General features: G+C 40.5%; 1 protein-coding gene across 1 annotated transcript; it reads right to left on the bottom strand.

The window, feature by feature from the left end:
- KDELC2 (KDEL motif containing 2) lies at positions 2,448 to 23,662 on the bottom strand (the record flags this gene model as incomplete). The annotated part of the gene is given in 8 exon segments (XM_021380291.1): positions 2,448 to 8,807; positions 9,645 to 9,749; positions 10,800 to 10,994; positions 11,814 to 12,010; positions 13,238 to 13,454; positions 13,880 to 14,166; positions 15,501 to 15,698; positions 23,519 to 23,662. Coding segments are annotated over 8 exon segments (1,469 nt in total), but the record flags the coding sequence as incomplete, so codon positions are not given.

The following is a 23,662-nucleotide window of genomic DNA, read 5'->3' as shown; positions in this document are numbered from 1 at the left end:
TTCACTCGAAGTTTTCGTTGGAGCGTGTCACCTTGCAGACCCTATTTTCTATTACAAATATAAATGCACTGAGCAAAAATTCTATGCCATTTACTCTAATGGGACCGGAAACTGACTTTTCTATGTGGATATTGTTTGTATTCCCCACTGGAAGTGATTTTATAATGGCTTCCTTAACAAGATAATCCATCAAGGAACCATGTCAACTGCACCTAGTAACCTACTTAACAGATCCAGTTTGGCAACTATTACCCATTAGCGCATGTCATCAAAGCTGGGTGTAACTTATGTTAAACCACCATAACAAACACATTTGACAGTGGGCCACAGTTCCTAGAGAAGGCTGAAGATATTAACTTTAGAGCAGAATAATTATTTGGTTTTGCAGTAATTTATCTTACGACTCAAACGGAGAAAGCACCTACTGCTCACCAAATTCAAGTATATGGTTGAGTTTGGCAACAGAACTTACAGCTGTGTGCTCGTGAAGGACTTCACAAAGATCTCATTTCATTTTGGTACGTGAACAGGCATAAGATAGTAACTCTACCCAGAGGAGACTTTCTTCACATTGGTATCCTCAGCAGACACATGGCCTGTCTGAGTTGATCATTTTAAGTTTTACAGGGAAAAGCCAGTTTTCCTGTGGATCTGTTCATTTTGAAATAAAAGATCCAATTGCTAGTATGTGTTTCTGTGACTAGAATGGAACGTTGCTGAGTGAGATGTACGATCTTGGGGAAGAATTAATAGTAATAGCCATGGTCTTCATTTAAATGAATGATTCACTTCATATGTAGAATTGCTAATAGTCAGCAAAAAAATGCTGACTATTTTTGGATTCTTGGGAAGATCTTTTTCATTTTTTCCACAGAAACATTTCCTTTCTTGTAGATAATTAGAATTTAGATACTATTTCATAAGAAATGCTTTGAATTATTCCGCATCTTACATATGTACTACTTGCAGTTAAGTATCGCCAAATATTTACCATACATTACAAAGTCATAGAATCATAGAACCATTAAGGATGAAAAAGACCTCTAAGATCATCTAGTCCAACTATCAACCTATCACCACTACACCCACTAAACCTTGTCCCTCAGTGCCACATCTTCACATTTCTTGAACACCTCCAGGGGCGGTGCCTCCACCACCTCCCTGGGCAGCCTGTTTCAACACCTCACAACTCTTTCTGAGAAATTAGTTTTCCTAATATCCAACCTAAACTTTCCGTGGTGCAACTTAAGGCCATTACCTCTCATCCTACTGCTGTTACCTGGGAGAAGAGACCACCTTGCTACAATCTCCTTTCAGCAGCCGTAGAGAGTGATAAGGTCTCCCCTGAGCCTCCTCTTCTTCAGACTGAACAATCCCAGCTCCCTTAGCCCCTCCCCACAAGACTTGTGCTCCAGACCCTTCACAGCTTCCTTGCCCTTCTCTGGACACACTCCAGGGCCACAATATCTTTCTTGCAGTGAGGGGCCCAAAACTGAACACAGTACTCTAGGCACAGCCTCACCAGTGCTGAGTACAGAGGGGCAATCACCTCCCTGATCCAGCTGGCTGCAGTATTGCTGGTTCAAGCCAGGATGCCATTGGCCTTCTTGGCCACGTGGGCACACTTGTGACTCGTGTTCAGCCAGCTTTCAACTAACACACCCAGATCCTTTTCCTCCATGCAGCTTTCTAGCCACTCTACCCCAAGACTGTAGGGTTGCATGGGGTTGTTGTGACTAAAGTGCAGGACCCAGCACTTGTTCTCATTGTACCTCATATAATTGGCCTCAGCCCAGCGATCCATCCTGTCTAGATCCCTCTGTAGGGCCTTCTTACCTCCAGGCTGATTGAACTTTCCTGAACACTTGGTGTTTTATGCAAACTTACTGAGTGTGCTCTCAATCCCCTCATCCAGGTTGTCAATTAAACAAGACTGGTCCCAGTACCAACCCCTGGGAAACACCACTTGTGACCCATCACCAGCTGGATTTAACTCCATTCACCACCACTCTCTGGGCCCAGACATCCAGCCAGTTCTTTACTCAGCAAAGAGCGTACCTGTCCAAGCCACAGGCTGCCAACTTCTCCAGGAGAACACTGTGGGAGACAGTGTCAAAGGCTTTGCTAAAGTCTAAGCGGACCACATCAATAGCCTTTCCCTCATCCACCAGGGGGTCACTCAGTCACAGGAGATGAGGTTGCTGGCTGGGCCTGATCCCTTAGTTGTCCTGCACATATCTGCATGATCTGTACTGCCTTTAATTGACTTCTTTTTTTTTTAAGAATGAAAAGATAATTGTTATGGTGTACAACTAAGGTGTTTCAAATTTACACATACTTATTGGGGTGGGAGGAAATGTCAGAGTATGTAAATAAGATGAAATAGTTGTGATGTGAAAGGCATATTGGATTTTTTTTGTGGGTCCACATTGAAGTATGTTCATAGGGCAGAGAAAAGCAGAATTTATTGGCAGAGATGTACCTTGTATCAGCAACATACATTCTTGTCATTTTTTAAATAAATCACTTTACTAAATAGCAGAAGTAAACCATTTTAAGGACTCCTGATTGAATAAATTGAATCTCTTTTTGGATATTTCTTGAGTGATTATGTCAGAAGAAATATGTTTTCTTGACTCTTCTTTATGTTATACACTAGATGATGAAATTTTATTGTGTAACTCTGACTCTTGATTTCACTGTTGTGAGCTGTCTAGTGTTGGAGTTCATTATAAGTGTAGAGTAATACAGCATAGATTATCCCTGTAGGATCCATTTGAATTTATTTTGCTTACTAAATTCACTTCATGTCTTCACTATAAATTATGTACTGAAGTATCTGTATCACCTATCTTTCTTTAAAAGAGTAACAACTTTTACCAGCAAAGCTTTTTTTTGTTTTGCTTTCTTTGATTTGGGCTTTTATAGTTCATTCAGTGAAACGAACAATACTGACAAAACTAATGTTTTTTCTGAAGTAACAGCTCATGATTTTGACTGTAGGAGCAAAAACATCATCACTTGGAAGCAAATCCAACTTTCAGTCTAACCCATTTTCTCTCTGTCAGCAGATTTCCATGTTTATATAACACTCCAAATCTCTTTCTGTTGCAACAGTGAAGACTTCAGTGTGTGTAGCACAAAAGATGAAATCAAATACTGGACCTGAAGGCTGCTAACTCTGTAGCAATTGTTTTGGTTTATCCTGGCCACACAATACTATCTCTGCAGTGAAGTGTGGTGTAACAGCTTGGCTGGACATTTTGGGAGAAAAAGAGAGTATGTGGAAGTGTGGTTATTGTTGACCTGAAGGTAAGCAACAATGTTTACTCATGTTAAACAAACCTCTGTAAGTGGCATAGGCTATAGCGGAGATCATGGTCTTTCATGTAGAGCTAGAATTGCCTGGCTTTTACCCAACTCCTGCCCAGAATAATTTATTCCACTGGTTTATAGCAGGAAGTTAACCATGTGAAGGTCTATCCTGGTTCTCATAGGCCCCTCTGCTATTCTGGGCTGTCTTGAGTATCTCTATGCTACATTGTGAATATGTGATACAAATGGATCCTGATGGAATTTTCTTAGTATTGGGAGTAGGATGGAAATACATCATTCTCACTCAGCAGTGATCTACACTGAGTATTTAAGGATATGCCTAACCTAGAAAGTACCTTAATATTTCCTTTCCTGAAATTAATTACTTTGAAAGTTCACATCTGTGCTCAAAACTTTTGCAATTGTCTCCTATGTGTAAAGTCTATACTCAGCTTCTCAGAAAGTCAGGTCTTGTAATTCCAAGTCAGTGTATCCTATTTCCATCAAATCCTCTGCATAACGCATGAATACAGTATGGTATGATATATGATAATAATATAAACATGTAACTTTACAGTCTCGTAAGCCAGTATTAAAATGTTTACACAACTTAAACAATATTATCAAGGGAGACATAAACATGAATAGTGTCAAAAGGTTCAGCAGAAGAAGGCTACATTGCCTCTTGGAGACACTTGGGAGATGGATGCTTTTATCCTCCTTGATAAAGGCTTGCAGTGTCAAGCAGTACACATAGAACGATGTAAATTGATAGGGACATCTGGAAGTCATGCAATATGAAGATTTTTTCGCTATAGTATTGGAATTTCCCATGCTACAGCTTGCATCTTGTTTTTAGGCCTTCTGCTGTGTACCTCTGAGAATAGTCTGGCTTTACTTCTCTACATTCTCCCTCTGGAGTTCACTAAGGTAATTACCTTCACTTTTGAAGGCTGAGTTAACCTTGTCTCTCAGCTTCACCATGTGCCCCAAACCTTTTATCAATCATCCTGTTGGTCCTCGGCTGGATCTGCTAGTTTATATCAGTGAATTCCTTGTACTGGGGAATCCAGCATTGAATATGGTACTTTAGCTGAAGTCCCACATCTGCCAAGTTGAGGGGAAGAAACATCTCCCTTGACCTACTGGCCACACTTTTGCTAATACATCTCTTGCTTATTACTCACATGATGGGCCTGGATTAAGGCATGCACTACAAATGTCCCCGTTGTCTTCAAACAGATAGGCAAAATAATCCCTTTACCCTTATTCTTACAGCAAAACACAAAATTAGTGCCTTAACTGTCTACAGTACAGTTTTTCTTACGTTATCAACCACTTGAAACAAAAACCTCATTAAAATGCTAAAAAAATATCCATAGACATATTCTAGTGTTTAAATCTGGTGAACTAAAATATATTTATACAACCTCTTGTACTTCATCACTGCCCTTTCAGAACACTTTTGAAAACCTGAAGCTGCAAAGGAGATGATAATATCCTAGGTTTATGTAATGCTTCTTTTCCCTATTATCATTTCTTTCCAAGCTTCTCAAACATGCTCAAACAGGTGATGTACGTTTTCCCTATCAGCTCTCCTCCCTAACTAAATAATTTACTTTCTAATGTAATAAATGTTGGGCGTCAGCTTCCCGGGATGGATGCTTGAATCTAACATTCCATCAGGCAACCTTTGATTATAGGGCTTTTTAATTATGAATCTACAAGGCGGATCTGGAACAATACTGCCATGAAACTAATATATTAGTTATCTTGAGGTAAATCTTAAAAAACAGTCTAAAAATGTGCTGAATTTATATCTCTGTTATGGACAACAGATCATGATTTACTGGTTCTCATTTCAAGATGAAACTGATGTTGGGTATTTCCAAATGTGGGTGTCTAGATATATTAGGACATATGCATGACAACATACAAGTGTGAATTTTCTGGAGCATTCACTGTGCAAAGCTACTGTTAGGTGTAGTAGATATTTACTCAGTGCTGAACTACTAGAGAATAACAGAAACTCTAGCATATATATGCAGCTTAAAATACTGTACAATGTGTGTATTACACTTTACTTGTACGAACAGGTTTTAGTGAATATTTAGCAATTCCTATAACACCAGGCCAGTAAATATCACCTGTCATCAAACTAAAATAGATCTGACATCTTTCTGGCCTGGAGGGGCAATTGTTGTGATTGCTCATCATTACAGTTTAAATTGCATATAGAACCACCAATGAAAACAAGGGAGGCCATACCTTCCTTTATCTTTGGAAGATCAGTAGTTATAAATTAAACCAGATTTTCTCAAATGACTAAGCACATTTAATGAAAGACCTACCCTACTGTGTCTCTGCTGTTTTTTAATTTTGGCAAGATGAATGTATTCGTATTTGTTAGGGTATTGCTTGCCTCTACGCTATAAAACATCTTTAAGTCACTCTGTCAAAAACTACTCTCTGCTTTGAAGGGAGTTCTTTTTGGCAGAGAATTTAGAAGATTTTGTTACCTGTCTTTGAGGGAAAAAGAGAGGGACAAAATATTCACTTTTATTTATAACCATGACCAAATACGTTTTATCTGCTTCTTTGTCCAGACTGAGATACTCATGTTTCAAGCCAGGCAAGTTTTCCTATACAGTTATTTGCAAAGAACCCTGACTCCCACCATTCCTTCACATTTTTTTACGATATAATCACATCAATTTGGGATTTTTGCTTTGAAATATGTGTGCAAGGGGCAACTTTTGTTACTTCAGCTTTCTGGTACATGTAATTGCCTTTGCTGAGCACAACACTTCATAAATTGTGATGAATAAAAAATGCAGATAATGGATCATATAAGATCATATTGTACAATAAAAATGACTATAAAAAGAGAAGACAACATATCCAGTTTTAAGTATCACCCTAACAATGGAATGGTGTTTCTGAATTTTGATGCAGAAATTTTCTGTCAGATGAGCTGAACATATATTTGTAGGCTGAAGTCCTAGTACTGATTGCCATACAAATGAAAATACAACCACTATTTATATTGGTGTTAGAACTAGAACAATGTGTTGATGGGTAGAACAAGATGTTTCAGGTTTTTTCTTAACCAGAATAGTGCAATAAATAATCGAGGAGCAGTTTCTTTAGAAACGTGAGATTCTTTCCACATTTAGCATGCAGAAAATCTGGTTTTTCTTCCTGTTCTAGTACAGATTTTTTTTTCATGTATTTTATGAGAGTAACTTGCTGTGTCACAGTGTCACATGCAAGAATGAAACCCATATGAAGCGTACAGCACTGAAATCTGGACATCTGAGCATTAGATGAGTCCACAATCACAGGATGTTTCCACTCCTTTTTGCACAAAGAGAATTAGGTATTCAGGTAAGGCATTATGTGAGTGTAACCGAGTAGGAAGAACACAGACACCACAGAGTTAGAAAGCTGAAGCATTCTGAAAATCTTTGTTTTCTTACTGCAGTTTTGTCACTGTGCAAACACCAAATATCTTTGTTTTCCTCCTGGAAGAAAACTTATGAATGAGATGAGAGGTACTGGGCTTGGTGACGCAGGTAGCTTTCAGCACTTATCTTGCTTGGATGATTTCAGCCCAACTGAACTCATGGTTTATTTCATATGTATTTGTTTTCCTGTCAACCTTTGCTGCTTTTCACAGCTATACATTTCAAAAGTAATCTGAATTTAATTGAAGTACCAACTTTGAATGGATTTTTACCAGAAATCTACAGAAGCTGACTTTCAGTCTGGAAGCCAGATGTTACATGTTGATCAGTGAACTCTATGGTGGGATTGGGAAGGTTTGGCATTGGTCTCTCCTTCCAGGACTGTTTACCTACGTTTTGAAATAGACAGTTTCTTGGGTAAACATCGTCAGAGGCACTGGGAGCAGCATCCAGGACAAGGATGCTTCCTTCATACCACTTGAAGGTACATTTTACCACTGCAATATGGCCAGCTCCTTTGGGCCCTATGAATTTTCTATCATTAGCTTTGTGGCTTCACAACTTCAGTGGACGACTTGAAGAACTCGTCTCCAGTATGTATCTAAGGCACTTGGGAAATTTATCTTTGAATCAAATTAAAGAGAACAAAATTATCTTCCCCATTGCTCAGTACGGCCTCTAACCTCTCGGCTATTACATAGAAAATGCAGCATAGGTTTTTCTACCAAAACAGTGGTAGCCGATCTGCTGTCCACTGAATTCAGTGCTCTCAGTATTAGATTAGGTAGGTTTTATCTAAATTCAGAAAATGGATAAGCTCCGTTTGAGGAATTAGGCACAGGAAAAGTAGTTCATGAACCCAAGTGAAAATACAGCGACATTATTAGCCCTACAGCAAAGTAAAACCTAGGTAGTCTAAAACTTTACTAAAAATTTCAGATGCATGAATAGTCAAGTAGCCTAGAATAGTGTAGATGGTAACTGTACTAATATTTCACCTGTCCCTGAAGTTGCTAAGTCCTTCTATGGATCTGTACCTATATTCAGAGACATGGTCAATAGCAAGGAACAGGACTTCAGAGTGGTGTGCTGGCACTCAGAGCAGCATGACTGCGATAGTTTAGATAGCTACACAGTCTAAAGCAGTATTTAATTTTGGTGATTCAGAGCAACTGTGTGCAATCGACTCTAGGGAACCTGCTTTAGTGGGGGGGAGTGCTGAACTAGATGATCACCAGAGGTCCCTTCAAATCCCTTTGATTCCATGATTCTGTGCTTACAAAAATACTATTCCCATCTTTCCCCCTCCTCTCAGTTTTCCACTGAAATTGATAAAGATTAAATCGTGTTCTCTATTCTGTTAAGTCATACACCACAAAATGATCTTGAAGCAACAGCAGATTTGATATCTGTAAATCTCAAATATTCATTTTCTTTGCCTAGTTAGAAAATTGTTTTGTACACAAGAAATAATCTAAAACTGAGGTAAACTTTATGAAGAAATCATAACACTGCTTTAGAATGTTGCAAATGCTCCTTTAGAATAACTTGCCCTGACTCATAGGAGATCTCTTTTGGATGACTGGTTTCACACAAAACTTTGGTATCTGGGTCCCATCTGGATCACGAGCAGCACTCCACTCTTCTTCCTTGATGATGCAGTACACAAACCTGAATGCCCCCCACTAACAGGCTCAGCATCAGCCTGGTGGTGGTCATGGAGACAAAACTGTGGGAACCAACGCTGCAGGCCAGAGTCAGTGTGAAAAAGGATATGTAAATACAATAAGAATACATAACTAAGACTGTCTGCTAGTGCATAAGTGTCTTAGACTTCACAGCTTATATCCTATTTAAATTCTTGCATTGTAAGTGGGTGATTTTCTCCATCCGGTACAGTTATAGATCTTCCCTTAAAGGCTTTTTCCTGTGGCAACTGCATACTGAGTCTCTGTCATCAGGCTGAGGTACAAGTTCCATTCCATCCCGTATTTCAGGTTCGCTGGCTTGGCGTTCGGCATATTTCTGAAATATGTAAACAACACTTAAGAATGCCAAAAGCACAAAGGTATAATTCATGAGAGAGAATTTTCCTCCTCCCTTCCACTCACAACCTTGCCTTAATCCACAGTCCTTATGTCATTGTTTACAACCTGTTTACAAGGTGTCTTTTTAACACACCTACTAATAGGCTACATTGCCTCTGAAAACCTCCTTTAATGTTTTCCCATATCCTATGATTAATGTCAATTTGAGTATCGTCATTATTTGTGTCTCTAACCATTTCATGCAGATAACACTGAACAATGCCAAACTTCGTGTCAACCTGTGACCGCTGAAACTGAGCTCGAACTCTGTACAGCAAAGGAGGAAAAAGAAATTAGTACTTCCAGAGAACAGAAACTCAAGTTTCGCTGGAGATTTGCATCTGCTAAGGAACCAGTGACTCTACACTCATGCCTCACCACTCTACAAGCTGTATTTCCAGAATTTCTTTTCCATGTATTCATTGTTAAGTAATACAGCAGAGCAGCGAGTGGACAAATATGAACAAAGAAAATAAAGCCAGCTGCGCGCAGATTATATCCTACCTCTATTAGAAAACATATACCAAGTGATGCCGAAAACAGATCTGACTGTGAGGATGGGGGCAAAAAATTAAATAAATCTCTCACTGTGCAGAACAACTACTATGTCAGGTTGCCTCTTTAATAATAGGTTTTAGCAAAGTTCTTTACACTGATCTCCTGTGAATAATATAAACAATATGTCTGCTTTTGATGTAAGGACTAAATATGAAATGCATAGCATCAGTAGCGGTAGCAGTTGAGGAAAGGCAATAAAATGATCTATTGTACTAACCTGGAGCACTTTGTAATAGTAGCAGTAAAGCCTGTGAGGCTGAAGTAATTCTCTTGCCACTGACTGTCCTTCTTTAGCAATTTTTTGTGCTTCAACATCATTTTCCTAGAAAATTGAGAAGAAACAGCAACGGATAATAGAACAATGAGTAAGCTACTTGAAGCCTTGCTGCCATAAGTAGTTTTATCAAAGGGGCTATTCAAACCTGATTCTTTACAATGCTGGTACACTGCAAAGGGGCACTGTTTAAATTTGGGATTTTTTTTGAAAATCCTGGCTTGCTTTTATGATTTCAGTTAGTAGCTTAGGGCTATCGGTAACACCTTTCAAGGGTAACTGTACAGTTTCGAAAACTAAGTTGACTATTGCTCCACTGTTTTGTCTAATCCGCAAGCCTCTTCAAAAGCAGCTCTGACACCTCCCACATGTATTAGTTACGCAGAAGACAAAGCTGCAGCTGTAGCCTCTCCTATGAGGTACAACTGAAAGTTTTCCTTTTAGAAATGTCTGTTTGGTTCACATTTAAAAGTGATGTATGTAATGCCCACATAAGCACTTCAATTTATGTACTTGTTCTCAAGTTTTTTAGGTGTGTATTTCAAAGCTTAGAGTATTCTCATCTGATTCTTTATGAAGAGCTACAGTACTGTCAGAAACAATCTTTTCCCATGTTTTTAACCTAACAGTTAAGCTTAAAATACAAATGTTATTTTCAGTCACCCAGAATGCCAACCTTTTATTCTGAGCGCTTTATACTATATAGAGCAGTGATACTTTTGTACATTCAAACAAACATGCAACGACTCCTGTTCTAGTCAGAACCTGAAAAAAGTGATATAACTAATTAAGTAGTAACCAGGATTCTGGGTGTTTCTTGAAAATTACTCGCATTAGTCAGTATACAAAGGCTCTGACTCACAAAAACCCTCCTGCAGATACTGAAAATTAATTTGCAAGTGTTTCCCTGAATAGAGACAGTTATTTGACTTACGGCCTTCCCCTCTTCTAACAACAAAATGTACTTCCTTTATCCCAGGATCTCAGCAGAGAGCTAATGCAAAATATGTATGTGGAGAAAAGAGGAGTACCAAGATAAAAAAGAGAACTAAGGCAAAGTTTAACACATTCATTTGTTGAATTTGTAATGAAACTTACCTTAGCCCATTTTATTTTCTCTAGCAAGTCCTCCAGGCTTCTCTTAACTGGAACATAATGTTTCCATGGTTTCAATACAGTATAAAAATGTTCATAGTACTGGGAATCTTGCTTCAGTACTAGGCTGTCACCCAGCAAGAGGTATGGAAACCTGTAAGCTGCTACAGTCCCATCAACATTCACTTGGTATTTGTACTGCAACACGAAGACAGAGGAAAACAAAAAAAAGTGACACCTTTTGCAATAGAATAGGAACGCTGACTATACAAAAGTTTCTCTTCTATGCAAGACATAGTTGTGTTTATTAGTACCCATCTTTAAACCTTCCTTAGTGTAATGCAGGCGTAGTTTCGTGGTGTTCTGGTAACTTAATGGTAAAAAGATTTGTTTTCAGTCTGAGACTTAGAGTCAAGAACCTTTGTGTCACATGGACTTCCTGATGTGTTTTATTCTATTTAAGTGTCCTTTGGCAGAAGAAGGGTAGAGCTGTAAATGAATTAACATTCATCTATACTTCAAAAGAGTAAATTTATTCTCACTTAAAACTATATACAATAATGAAAACATTATACTAAGAGCAACCATGAATACAACGCTCTGCCAGATACTCTTGGCTGTTTCAGCACTTCTGATACATTGATGTCTGGAACAGAACCTCCGTCGCCATGTGTTGTAATTACTTTTTACAGAACTCTGTCCCCTTTGATTTATAAACACTAGTTGTGTCCATTGTTTTCATATTTACTCCAAGTAAAAAACCTGATGGTGAGCAATCAAATTTTTCAAATTACTTGAAAAATAATCTCAAAGAACTCTATCAGAGGGAATCCATGAAGAAAGGGTAGTGGCAACAACCTTGATTATGGGTATTCTAGCTACCCTGCAAGGACCAGTGTTCTCACTCCAGCAAAACTGTTTTGTTTACTGAATGGAATTAGCCAAAGTAAACCTTGTTGTTTTACTCAGTAAGAGCTTGACAGCAAAGTTAATCCGAGACTGTAATTTGCTTACTACCTTAAAGAAGTCAAAGAAGCCCATCAGTGGAACCTTTCCCAACTCCTTTTCTTTTTCTCTGAAGAAGAAATATCCTGTTATTCCAGCATCCAGCAGTTCTGGATTTTCCTTGGATAACTTAACAAGATAGAGACGTTCTTCCCGGCTGTCTCGACCTCTGAACAAAGCTTGTTCAGTTTTGTTTTCCCAGAACGGGCCTATGAGCATTGGGTGATAAGATGAAAGTGAACAGTAATGAGATAGTCACAATATGTTTAGTGCTATGAATAGGAACTTGTTATGGCAGTGACATTACACTTCAAGACAAGGTAAAACAGGCATGCTTTCTTGCAGTTAACACATAATCACTTATTAATCACAGCGCTTAAACTCCCAGTTCTGGCTTAAATTTTTGGGTTGAGAAACTGAACAATTTTTAAAAAGAAAAGTGGAGAATTGCTTTTACACTCAACAATATTGAAATTATCTTGAAAGCTATATAAGAAGTTATAATCAAATTATGTAAGTAAAATAGTAATTGAAACAATCCTCTGTCTTTAAAGGCTGACACAGTAACAAAACTTTATTTAGAGAAATCCACTTTCGTTACCCAGCAATCTAGTAGGGTCTTTGACAAGTCACTTGATGATTTACAAAGGAAAAAAAATGGCTATACTGTGTCCTCCAGATATTTAGCAAGAGCCTGGAAGACTTCCTATCTGCTTCCTTCTTTCTTTTAAAAACACTAAATATGCGTTCTTCATCCTTCTGCTGGAACTTTCCTTAAAGACATACCAGAGTAGAGTAGGACCATCACATTGGTGTAACTGGAAAAATAGCTGTACTAAATCAGTAAACACAAATTGCTTCAAACTGACAATGTAACTAACTAAAATGGTTGATTTAAAAGCAAAGTAATAAAGAAAAGACCAACTATGAACTATTCAAATAAAAAGAAACATCTCCTCACTAAAGTTTTACTCCTTAGGTATTGTTCATGTCATCTGCATGATCCCTAAGAATTCATGAATGTCCTGGGGGAAAAAGACACCTGTCAGTACGGCTGACTCTTCCTTTGAAGCTAGAAAAATAATTCAGAATATCCCACGCTGAGCTATTTTTTATACAAACAATTTTTTTTTAGTTGAAAGGGGCTGCAGCATAGTACTAGTTTGCCACTTTCAGTAGCTATCTCCTGGATACCGTTAAGTTAAAATTCATCATTACCATGAACTGGACTTCTTACATTTTGTCTGTAAATCTGTATTAATCACCTGCTTTGTAGCAGGGTTGGAAGTGTACAGACTCCGTGAAAACTATACTGCTTCTATTAAAAGACCTCCCAAGGCACTTGTGTACTAAAGATTGTAACAAACATTATTTAAATTCAGCTTGCTTCTTTGATGGAATTAAAACTCTTTTAAAATCCACAATCTCTAACTTACCTGTATTTCCTTGAATAGAAAGGAGATCATTTGTGACACCACGCAGGGTTTCAAGAGTCGAATGGGTTATGTCATATGTTGGAAGGACGATGTCTCTTGAATCCACAGAGCCACACCATGAAATGATGGGTATAGGCCCAGGTGTATCATTAGCTTTTCGGTACTCAACTGGCCAATCTCCAACATTAAGGTAAAACTCCACATCGGGAAGATGAACCTAAGTGTACACCCAAGAAAGTACAATAACACAGATATAATTATACCGCTGTTCGCCACTCCTATGTAGAACTCTCAGCTCTCATGTCATGAAGAATCAATAAATATAGATTTTAAAAATTCAGCTGATCTTAAGATTCTAATTTCAAATTTCTGTCCCAAGTAGATATGAAAGGAACACTTTCAGAGGCCAGGAAGCCTACAGGGTTGGGTCTTAGCTCCTATGGCTTTTCTATCAGTTTAAATAATGTCAAACTCTGATTCCACATATTAGCTGTAGTATGATTTCTAAACAGATACTGTCATCTTCATGAAAAAAGTTTAAAATCTCACTACATCAATTACAAATCCGAAGCCACAATAAATACAGTAATGTTACACTGCAATATGATTTAATAGTTTTGCATAAATGTTCAAAACTGATACCTTTCTTGCCAGTGACAGTAACATTTCATCAGAGAACATTTTGAAGTCTGTGTACTTCCCTAAGGAACGACGGTAGATGTGATTATTGAGAATAGTGTAATGAACAATAGCACCTCTTGTTTGACTGAACTTTGACGGGATTTCTTTAAACATTCGCTGAAGGTCAATGGTGGGAAAGGAAATGAAGTCCTTCGTAATCTGAGGTTCTTGGGATGGGCAAGAGAAAACATTCTGCCAGATCTCAGGGTCTTCTTCAGGACAGTCGCAATATTCATGATAAACCGGTCCTGCAGAAAACAAACACTGAGAGTCTGTATTTGTGATTCTAAATCAATCATGATTCCCCAAACACACGGGCACAGCAATCTAGAAATCAGAGCAGCTTGACATTTTTCAGAAATAAGAAAACTGCAAGATCCTTTTCAGAATTAAAAACAGTAGATTTTTTGTAACTTGTTGAGGGCAAAAATCATCTGAGAAATGACGCTCCATTCTTGTGCTGCCTGCCACACATAGAGAATATTTAGAATTTATCTATTTGTCTGTAACTACTAAAGCACAGGTGTTACAGTTTCAATTTTTGCCTAATTCAGAACTCTGATACAACAGTCTTCCTCTCGCCATAAGGTACTTTCATTGATGCACCATCAGCCATCCTTTCTACCTTTTTGAAGTAGAGGGCTTGCTTACATAGGAGCCTCACAGAGCATGAAATAAAAGCCCTTATTTCATGGACTTCCATTCAAAACATGTTCTGTCCTCTGTCATAGCATCATGGCTGCTGGTAAACACGCATCAGCATAAAGAAGACAAACTGCTACCTTAAGGATTCAGGACAGTTTGATTTCAGCTTGAAAGCGTTTCTAAGTTTTTATTTAAGGCATTTTACAAAAATAAAACATAGCCAAATTCTGGTTAGAAGAACAAGTGTCAAAAAGAAACAAGACTCTCCAGGGAAGTAACTTTCTATTATCTTTTTCTTTGCTGAACAGCTGTCCGTTTTAGAGACAGAGGCAAGTTAAAGAAGCAGATCTGGAATGAGAGAGAAATTTGCCTTATCTTCCCTGCTTTTAAATAGTTCTTACATCAACAGTACAGACCTGCACTGAACTCAACTAGGCTAAGGGAAAAAAAGTTAAATACTAGCCTAGTTAGAGAAATATTATCTTTATTTTTACAAAGGATCACAACATTTAGAAATCACAGAGAGACATATACATTATGAAGTATTGGGAATAACACAAAATCCTTACTCTTGCAGGTAGTAATTTCTACTTCAGATAAAAATCACAAAATGTTTAAGTGAATTGCTGATTGAAAAAAGGTAAAAGTACCATTCTTCTCTTATTCCTCTTACAAAATCTGAAGAAATACATTTCTGGTTGCATGAGCGAAGAGGAACTGTCCAGACACAGTCTTAACATCAGAAGCCATGATCTGCATGTGTGTACATCCTGTAACTTGGCAGTGTATAGAGATTGTCACTGCTTATTCTCTGTATGAGGGGAACATTTGTGATGACACTATATGAGTATGAGCAACCAAACCTCTAATCTCCCACTTCTAGCAATAAATTAGCCCATAGCATTTCTCCAGCTACATTATATTAAAAAAATCTTACCTTTCAAAATGTAAGGAGATTGAGCTACATGCTTATCACCATAAAGTATCTCAATTTTTAGCCCTTTTCTGACACTCCCATACATCCGATACCGCATAAGAAATGTGCCATCATTTCTATCCAGAGGGTGAGGAGTGTAAATTCTGGTGGTCTCTTTTGGAGAAAGTGCTTTTATTACCACTTTAAATTGTGTTCTTCCTGAAAATAGGAAAATAAAAATAGATAAAAGCACTTTAAGCTATTAGAATCCCATGTATGAAATAAAGGTGAGAGCAAACTTGAACTAGATGAAATCCATAGCATTTAATTAAACTCTGCTCTGGAGATTTTTTTATTATACCAAGTTGGTAAAGTTCATTTCTAGTAATGGAATGCCATTCTAACAATTTCTCTTGATCATGACATGCCTAAAAAATGGAAAATCTGTAGATAGAGATAAAAAGTTAAATATGATTACAACACAGAAAGAAAGGCGACAGTATTTTGAAGCTCATGGTTTTTACGGTTTTGAAGATTAGGTTTAATCTTATGTTTTCCAGTTAATGGTCTGAGGAACAATCATTTCCTCTAGAATAAGAGAGAGAGAAAAGCAAGTTAAAAGAGCGTAGGAGAAAGGAATACTTGCCAGCTTGTGGAAAGGTAGTTGCAGCATGCAGGAGTCAGATACAAATTGTTCACCTTTGGTCTGCAGCTGACTGTCTTGCATATCTAAAGTCCCAGCTACTGAAAAGCAGGGATAAGAGAGTGATAGCAGAGATGTTTCCTGGACATCTGTCTGATCTGTGCTTAAAAATCACCAGCATTTCATCATTAACACACTCTCATTTTTTAACTGGGCATGGAATATTTTGTGGACAACATGAACACACAAAGATAAATCTGTTACTTTCCCCTATTTCTGCCACACATGGTCATTGTGTTCTTCAGAAAAGAGGAGGAGGACAGTTTATTTTCAACATTTGACAGTCTAAGCCTTGCAAACCAAATAAATGCAATGGCTGTTGCCACAAACTAGTATACAGAAAGAAATAAAACTGAAAAATTCCAAGTAAGATCAAGCTGTTATTAAAATCTGAGTATGTCCCAACAGCATCCAAAGACTGAGGTGCTACATTTATTTCTATACAGTCCTTATCTTAATGTAATTTACATCCACAAATAGTGCACTGATGTAGTATGTAAGTACAACAGTCACTTAATAATGATCAATCATGTCTTTCTTAGAACATTAGATCTTGAAACTGGATGAAATCAATTTATGTGCAAGAGTCTCCAGATTAAACTTTAGATCTTGAAACCGGATGAAATCAATTTATGTGCAAGAGTCTCCAGATTAAACTAAGTTGAATCCTCGTGATTTCAGCTGTGTGTTTCCTGCCAACAGATGTCATGGTTCTTCACAACAGTTACCCTGAGTAACCCAGATTCTTCCAGATATAGTTGTCAGAGTGGAGCCCTCTATAAATAAGCATATGGTCAATGTCTACCAGCAGCAGAATCTCTTGAGACTGAACACAATCCTCTGCTTTGCATTCAAATGGAAGAATACAAGACGTAGATTATTTGTAATCATCCCTCAGTTTCCTTACTATTCTAAGTCCAAGCCAGCTAAGCATACCAAAAACCAAGTCAGGATATCTTCATTTAACAACGTACTGAGGAAATAAAATCATTATGAAGTAAGCATTCAGTCTTTCTTGGAATGTCAGCGTGGTGAGCTGCACTACCCCAGATGAGGGAATGTTGAACCTTGTGTCTCTGGTAGCTAGCAGGGCTATCACAAAAGGCCCTCATTTATCTGCCCAGAGTGGCTTCCAAAGTGCACTTCTCTCTTCTGAGAAACAGAGAAACAGTAGAGTTGCTCCAGATACTTTGTCCACCCTTCTCAGAGGAACCATGAGAGGCCAACTCCCTACTTGCTTAAGTGGCAAGCTGAAGATAAATTAGCAGTGAAGTTATGCAGCATGAAATTTCCTTGGGCAAGTAGCTCAAGGAGCTCTAATAGACTTAAACTCCAGAACAACTTCTGTGAATGTTATATTGGTTTAGATCTATAAGTCTGTCACAACTTTGGATCCCTACAGCTTGTAGCTATGTGAGCAGAACCGATACAGACTGACTCACAATTTGGGAGCACCACAATTTGATTCAGTGTATCTGCAAACAGCCTCAATAGCAGAGACCAGGTAGAAAAATAGTTTCCCTTGAAGTATTTTTGATATCTAGCCACTAGTTACATTCCAATATGACATATAATAGAATTGCACTGATACATTTAAGAATGTCTGTATGATCTTGGACCATAAATCAGCCTTTAAACCAAAGGTCTGCTCAGTATCTTGTGTCTTACTGCCTCAAGCAGTCAATGCATAGTGCAAGGCAGTAAGAACGAGATTACAGAGCAATATTTTTGAACTTACTGTCTTCCTCCTTCTAGAAACTTTAAAAATCACAAACTGTACATATAATTTTAATAGCCTTTAGTTGATGTTTTCCATGTCTGCTTAAACTACATTTCAACATGCTGGTTTTTGTTCCATCAAAAGAATCCCAGGGCAGTTCTATTGCAGTAGTCAGGTTCTTTCTAAACACATCCTTCAGCTTGTCTTTGCTCTGTGCAAAATTAAGCTGTGCGACGCAGTACTTAATAATAAAAACACAGAAATAGAAAAATGCAGAACAACAAGAATCACAGAACTGTTGAGCTTGAAAGGGACTTCTTGAGATCACCTGATCCAACCCTCCTGCTCAGGCAGGGTAGATGGGAGCAGGCTGCGCCTGACTGTGCACAGCTGGGTTCTGAATAACTCCACAGACAGAGACTCCACAACCTCTCTAGGGAACCTGCTCCAGTATTTGGCCACTCACAGTAAAAATGCATTTCCTTGCATTCAGGTGGACTTTGGTTGTTCTTCTGGTCTTTGGGAACTTCTTCTGTTGGCCATGATCTTTCAAAGATGATCAAAAGTGCCCTCACAACAACATTCGCCAGTTCCCTTAGCACTTGTGAGTGTATGCCATCAGGACCCACAGGCTTAGTTTTGTCCAGGTTTTTGTGTGCTCCCTAACCTGATCATCTCCCACACAGGGGTAAGTCTCATTTCAGACTTTCCCTCTGGTCTCGGGGGCCTCGGATTCCTAACAGCTGGTCTTACTGACTGCCTTTACCTTTTCTCTGTCACCATGCCTCCTCCACTATTCAGAAGCAGGCCTAAATCTTCCCTAGTCTCCTTTTGCTGTTGATGTATGTGTAGAATAGAATCACAGAATCATAGAATTGCTCGGGTTGGAAAAGACCTTCAAGATCAGCAAGTCCAACTGCAACCAAACCATACTACCCTAATTCTGACAACCCACCGCTAAATCATGTCCCTGAGCACCACATCCAAACGGTTTTTAAACACATTCAGGGATGGTGACTCAACCACCTCCCTGGGGAGCCTATTCCAGGGCTTAACAGCCCTTTCCGTAAAGAAGTTTTTCCTGATATCCAACCTAAACTTCCCCTGGCGCAACTTGAGGCCATTTCCCCTTGTCCTAACACCTGTCACCAGTGAGAAGAGACCAACCCCACTCTCACTGCAATCACCTTTCAGGTATTTGAAGAGAGCAATGAGGTCTCCCCTCAGCCTCCTTGTCCCCAGACTAAACAGCCTCAGTTCCTTCAGTCACTCCTCGTAGGGCATATTCTCCAAGCCCTTCACCAGCCTTGTTGCCCTTCTTTGGACCTGCTCCAGCACCTCCATGTCCTTCCTGTACTGAGGTGCCCAAAACTGAACACAGTACTCGAGGTGGGGCCTCACCAGTGCCGAGTACAGGGGCAGGATTCCTTCCCTAGTCCTACTGAACCACACCATTCCTGATACAAGCCAGGATGCCACTGGCCTTCTTGGCCACCTGGGCACACTGCTGGCTCATAGTCAGCTGACTGTCCATCAGTACACCAAAGTCCCTTTCTGTCAGGCAGCTTTCCAGCCACTCCTCCCCAAGCCTGTAGGGTTGCCTGGGGTTGTTGTGACCAAAGTGCAGGACCCGACACTTGGCCCTATTGAAACTCATACAGTTTACCTTGGCCAATCAATACAGTCTATCCAGGTCCCTGTGTAGTGCCTTTCTACCCTCCAGCAGATCAACAATCCCTCCCAAGTTGGTGTCATCTGCAAACTTACTGAGGGTGCACTCAATCCCCTCATCAAGATCACTGATAAAGATGTTGAATAGAAGAGGCCCCAGTAGTGAGCCCTGGGGGACACCGCTCGTGACTGGCCGCCAACTGGATTTAATTCCATTGAGCACAACTCTTTGGGCCTGGCCATCCAGCCAGTGTTTCATCCAGCAGAGTGTATGCCCATCCAAACCATGGGCAGCCAGCTTCTCCACGAGGATGTTGTGGGGGACAGTGTCAAAGGCTTTACTGAAGTCCAGGTAGACCACATCGACAGCCTTACCTTCATCCACTAAGCAGGTCACCATGTCATAGAACAAAATCAAGTTTGTCAAGAAGGACCTACCATTCACAAACCCATGCTGACGGCTTGATCCCCTGACTTTTAATTGATCCACGATGCCTCCCGAGATTGTCCGCTCTATAACCTTCCCTGGCACTGAGGTGAGACTGATAGGTCTGTAGCTACCAGGATCACCTTTCCAGCCCAAATACTTTTGTTGTCATTCACATTCCTCACCAGATTCAATTCCAGATGAGCTTGGCTTTCCTAATCCCATCCCCACACAGTCAGAAAGCATCTCTGTATTCCTCCTTGGTCACCTGCTCTTGCTTCCAGTTCACACATGCTTCTGCTGAAGCACCTCATTCATCCATGCAGGCTTCCTGCCAGCCTTGTTTGACTTCCTGCTTGTGAGGATGGGCCATTCCCGGTTTCCTCATGGCTGTCCATTTGCATGAGGACAGTGTGGAGCTGTAGTCCAAATAAGAGGAAAGGCACATTTCTCCAAGGGTGAGTAACAATTATTCTTCCTCATTTAACTAAACGCTGCCAGAGGTCTAACATGACAGTCCCTCCCCTTTTGAGTTTGGCTAGATTCCATGAGTAACGGACATCTCTGCCTAAACACTACTACCAGTCACAACCACCTTTTCCAATTTCCTTAAAAGCTGATGTCCCAAGCTGTACATCCTCTCTCTATGACTATCACAAAGTATTATTTGGATGACAAATCCTTAAAATCCAGAGCGTGCCATGAAGTAGGATCACAGAGAAAATGGTTTTCTGTTGGTTTTATATCTCTGTCTCTTTTCTGCCCTTTTTATAAAACATTTTAACTGAGTATAGAGACTTCATACAGGAGAAAACAAAGTCTGCAGTTATCATAAAAATGAGTCAATACTGAGAAATCATGAGTGAAATACCACTAGGCTCAATCTCCTCAACCTCATGTACAGGAAATACCTGAGTGTCTTTGTTCTGTGCTGGTTATATACTGGATGGTTTAGAGACATGAGGAAGTACAGATCTGCCTCAAAGCATGCACTATTTTTAGTTGCTGAAGGTTTAGATGCAGCAAGCATTTTATTTGATAAGGGAACGGTGACCTGATAACAAAGCTCACTGGGAAAGGAAAAAGCTAGTCCCACTCAAAAGAAGGGAGAGGGGAAAGAGATTGAGTATTTAATACAAGTACAAATTATGCACTGGAGGCAATAAGATTTTTGTTTATGATTTACAGTATTCATTATATGATGGCGCTGACGCCTCTCAGTACTATACTGCATTACTGAACTATAACAGCTTTTTGCTGATTTTTTTTTCAGTTGCAAGAAGGTTACCAGGGTAATTCCACTCATATTTTTCTTTCTCTCAGTCCAAAGAGGTGATAAAAGAAAAATGTGTCCTTGTTGAATCCTCACCACTAGTACTTTCGTTTTACTCTGAAAACATGCCTGGGGCAGCATTTTTAGGGAAAAAAAAATATATTCCTATCCTGAAGAGAATCTAAAATATGGACACAATCAAAATAGGATAATTCAAGTAAATCAGACGATGAAACTTACTTTATTTGGGTTTTATTCCTCATGTATAGCTTGCAAAGGTTGCATCCCTGGAGGTGCTCAAGGCCAGGTTGGATGGGGCCCTGGGCAGCTGGTGGGTGGCAGCCCTGCCCATGGCAGGGAGTTGAAACTGGGTGGGCTTTAAGGTCCCTTACAACTCAAATCATGCTGTGATTCTATGATCCACGTATTCAAAGAATCCACAGAGCTTATATTGAAAGTTGTGATTTCAGCAGTGATTTTATTTTTCTTTGGAACAATTTTTCCAGGGAAAGTGTGAATTCTGCATCATTTGACAACTTCCTGAAAGGACAGCTCAAAGAGTTCACAAGCTGTAAGTTGAAATCATTGTGTTGTGTGCAATAGTGCACGTTAGTTCTGGTGATTAGACTTGATATTCCAAAGAATACTAAAATTTAAAATCTACTGACTGTCCTTTGCAAGTGTCATACTGGGCATCAATACTGAGCTTGACTGAAATTCTAATCCACACAATACACAATTCAGTAGCTTAGTTATACAAATGGGAAGCCTTACCTGCACCACTCTGATCACAGTATTCCTGCTTATGCAATGGAGATGATAAGGCGGATTTATCCCAGTAGGGGTATTTTGAGATGTATTTCACTCATATTGGAAAGAAATGCTTTGGTAAATATTAATAATTATAATTCTTACTGACACTTTATAAATAGGACTTGAACATTAAAATTGAGAACTGAAAGTTGTAACCCACCAGTAAATTGAACAGCGTTCGTGCACTGGAACGTGGCCAACGGCACCACCACGCTGTTAATGGATCCCTGGCACTCTCCTCAGCACTCCTTGGCAGCGCTGCAGGGTGGGCAGTGATGCTCCCTGCATCCATCCTGGGTGCACTGGGACTGGTGGCTGCGGGCCCACAGCGTGTGTGGAGGGCACCCTGTGCTAGATGGCACCCAGCCCGACAGCCTTCCCGGGGGCTCTATTAGCACAAACACATACTATGGAGGGCAAAACGAGGTTCTCACCACGGCTTCTCCTGCAGCGTTATACTTGCAGGGGAGGCAAGCAGGGCCACACACCTTTTACCTTTAGGAACTGCTGCTTGAGCCCTGCACGGCTGGGACCAGCCCCAGTCTGGGAGCGAGTGTGCAGTCCTGGAGCGCTGCTACAGAGCCACGCTGTAGCCCAACACCATGCTGCAGCAGGGGCCAGAGAGGGGCCAGAGCTGGGGGCCTGGGCTGCTGCTGGGCTGAAGTATGGTCTCTGTGCTGTGTGTTATCATCAACGATGTGAGAAAACTTTAGGTTAAATGCTGGCTGTTTTCAATTATTTGGCCTATTCCTTGACCTTCTGACATTATTACCAAGAACAGGAACTAGGCTCCTGCATGGCAAGGAGAGGCCACATACACTTGGCCATATCGGTACCATGTACACGTGCCCTACCGTATGTGAATTAGCTCTGCCCTGTACAGATTAGCACCTTGACCCTCTGCTGGGTAATCATCTCAGGTACCTTCACTGGGAAATCCGAGATGCAGAAGCCCTTTTTACCTGAAATGACAGCCCTCAGGAGAGGGTTAACCTGAAGCAGCAAGCAGCCGGCCGGCAAAACTCCCACCCCGCTGAGTGCCGGGGCTTTGTGCCGGGCTGAATGAACGCGAGATGGAAAGCGCTCCTTGCTAACGGAGCAGCGGTGGGACAGCAGAGCGCCGTGCTTGCTGGAGCAGAAAGCCGAAGCGAGCTCAGCGTGCGCAGGGGCGAGAAGAATGCTTTAGCACTTGTGCACGGGGCACTGGGATTCCCGTGCTCGGCTCCAGGACGGCTGTGAGCTGCTGAGAGCCGCGGCTGTTCGATGGGCGAGGAGCAACGCCGCGAGTCCCGGCCGGGCGGCACAGCGAGGCGGGGAGGGGACGGGGCGGCGGGCGGCTGCGACCGGTTCCTCGCGGCCGAGCAGATCCGCCGCCCCGGGCAGGGCGCGCAGCCCACAGCGCAGCCCCGAGCCCCGAGCACACGCACGGTACCTGGGGGAGAGCGGGAGAAGTTGCGTCCGGCCGAGCTGACCGCCTGGATGTAGAAGTAGCGCACGGGCAGGGTGAGCCCCGCTTCCAGCCCGGGGCCCCACGCCAGGCTCCGCTCGGGGCTGACGGCGGCCGAGCCCAGCAGCG

This window comes from Numida meleagris, chromosome 1, assembly GCF_002078875.1.
Source record: "Numida meleagris isolate 19003 breed g44 Domestic line chromosome 1, NumMel1.0, whole genome shotgun sequence".
In the NCBI taxonomy this organism is placed as follows: domain Eukaryota; kingdom Metazoa; phylum Chordata; class Aves; order Galliformes; family Numididae; genus Numida; species Numida meleagris.
This window is presented reverse-complemented; position numbering and strand designations above follow the sequence as displayed.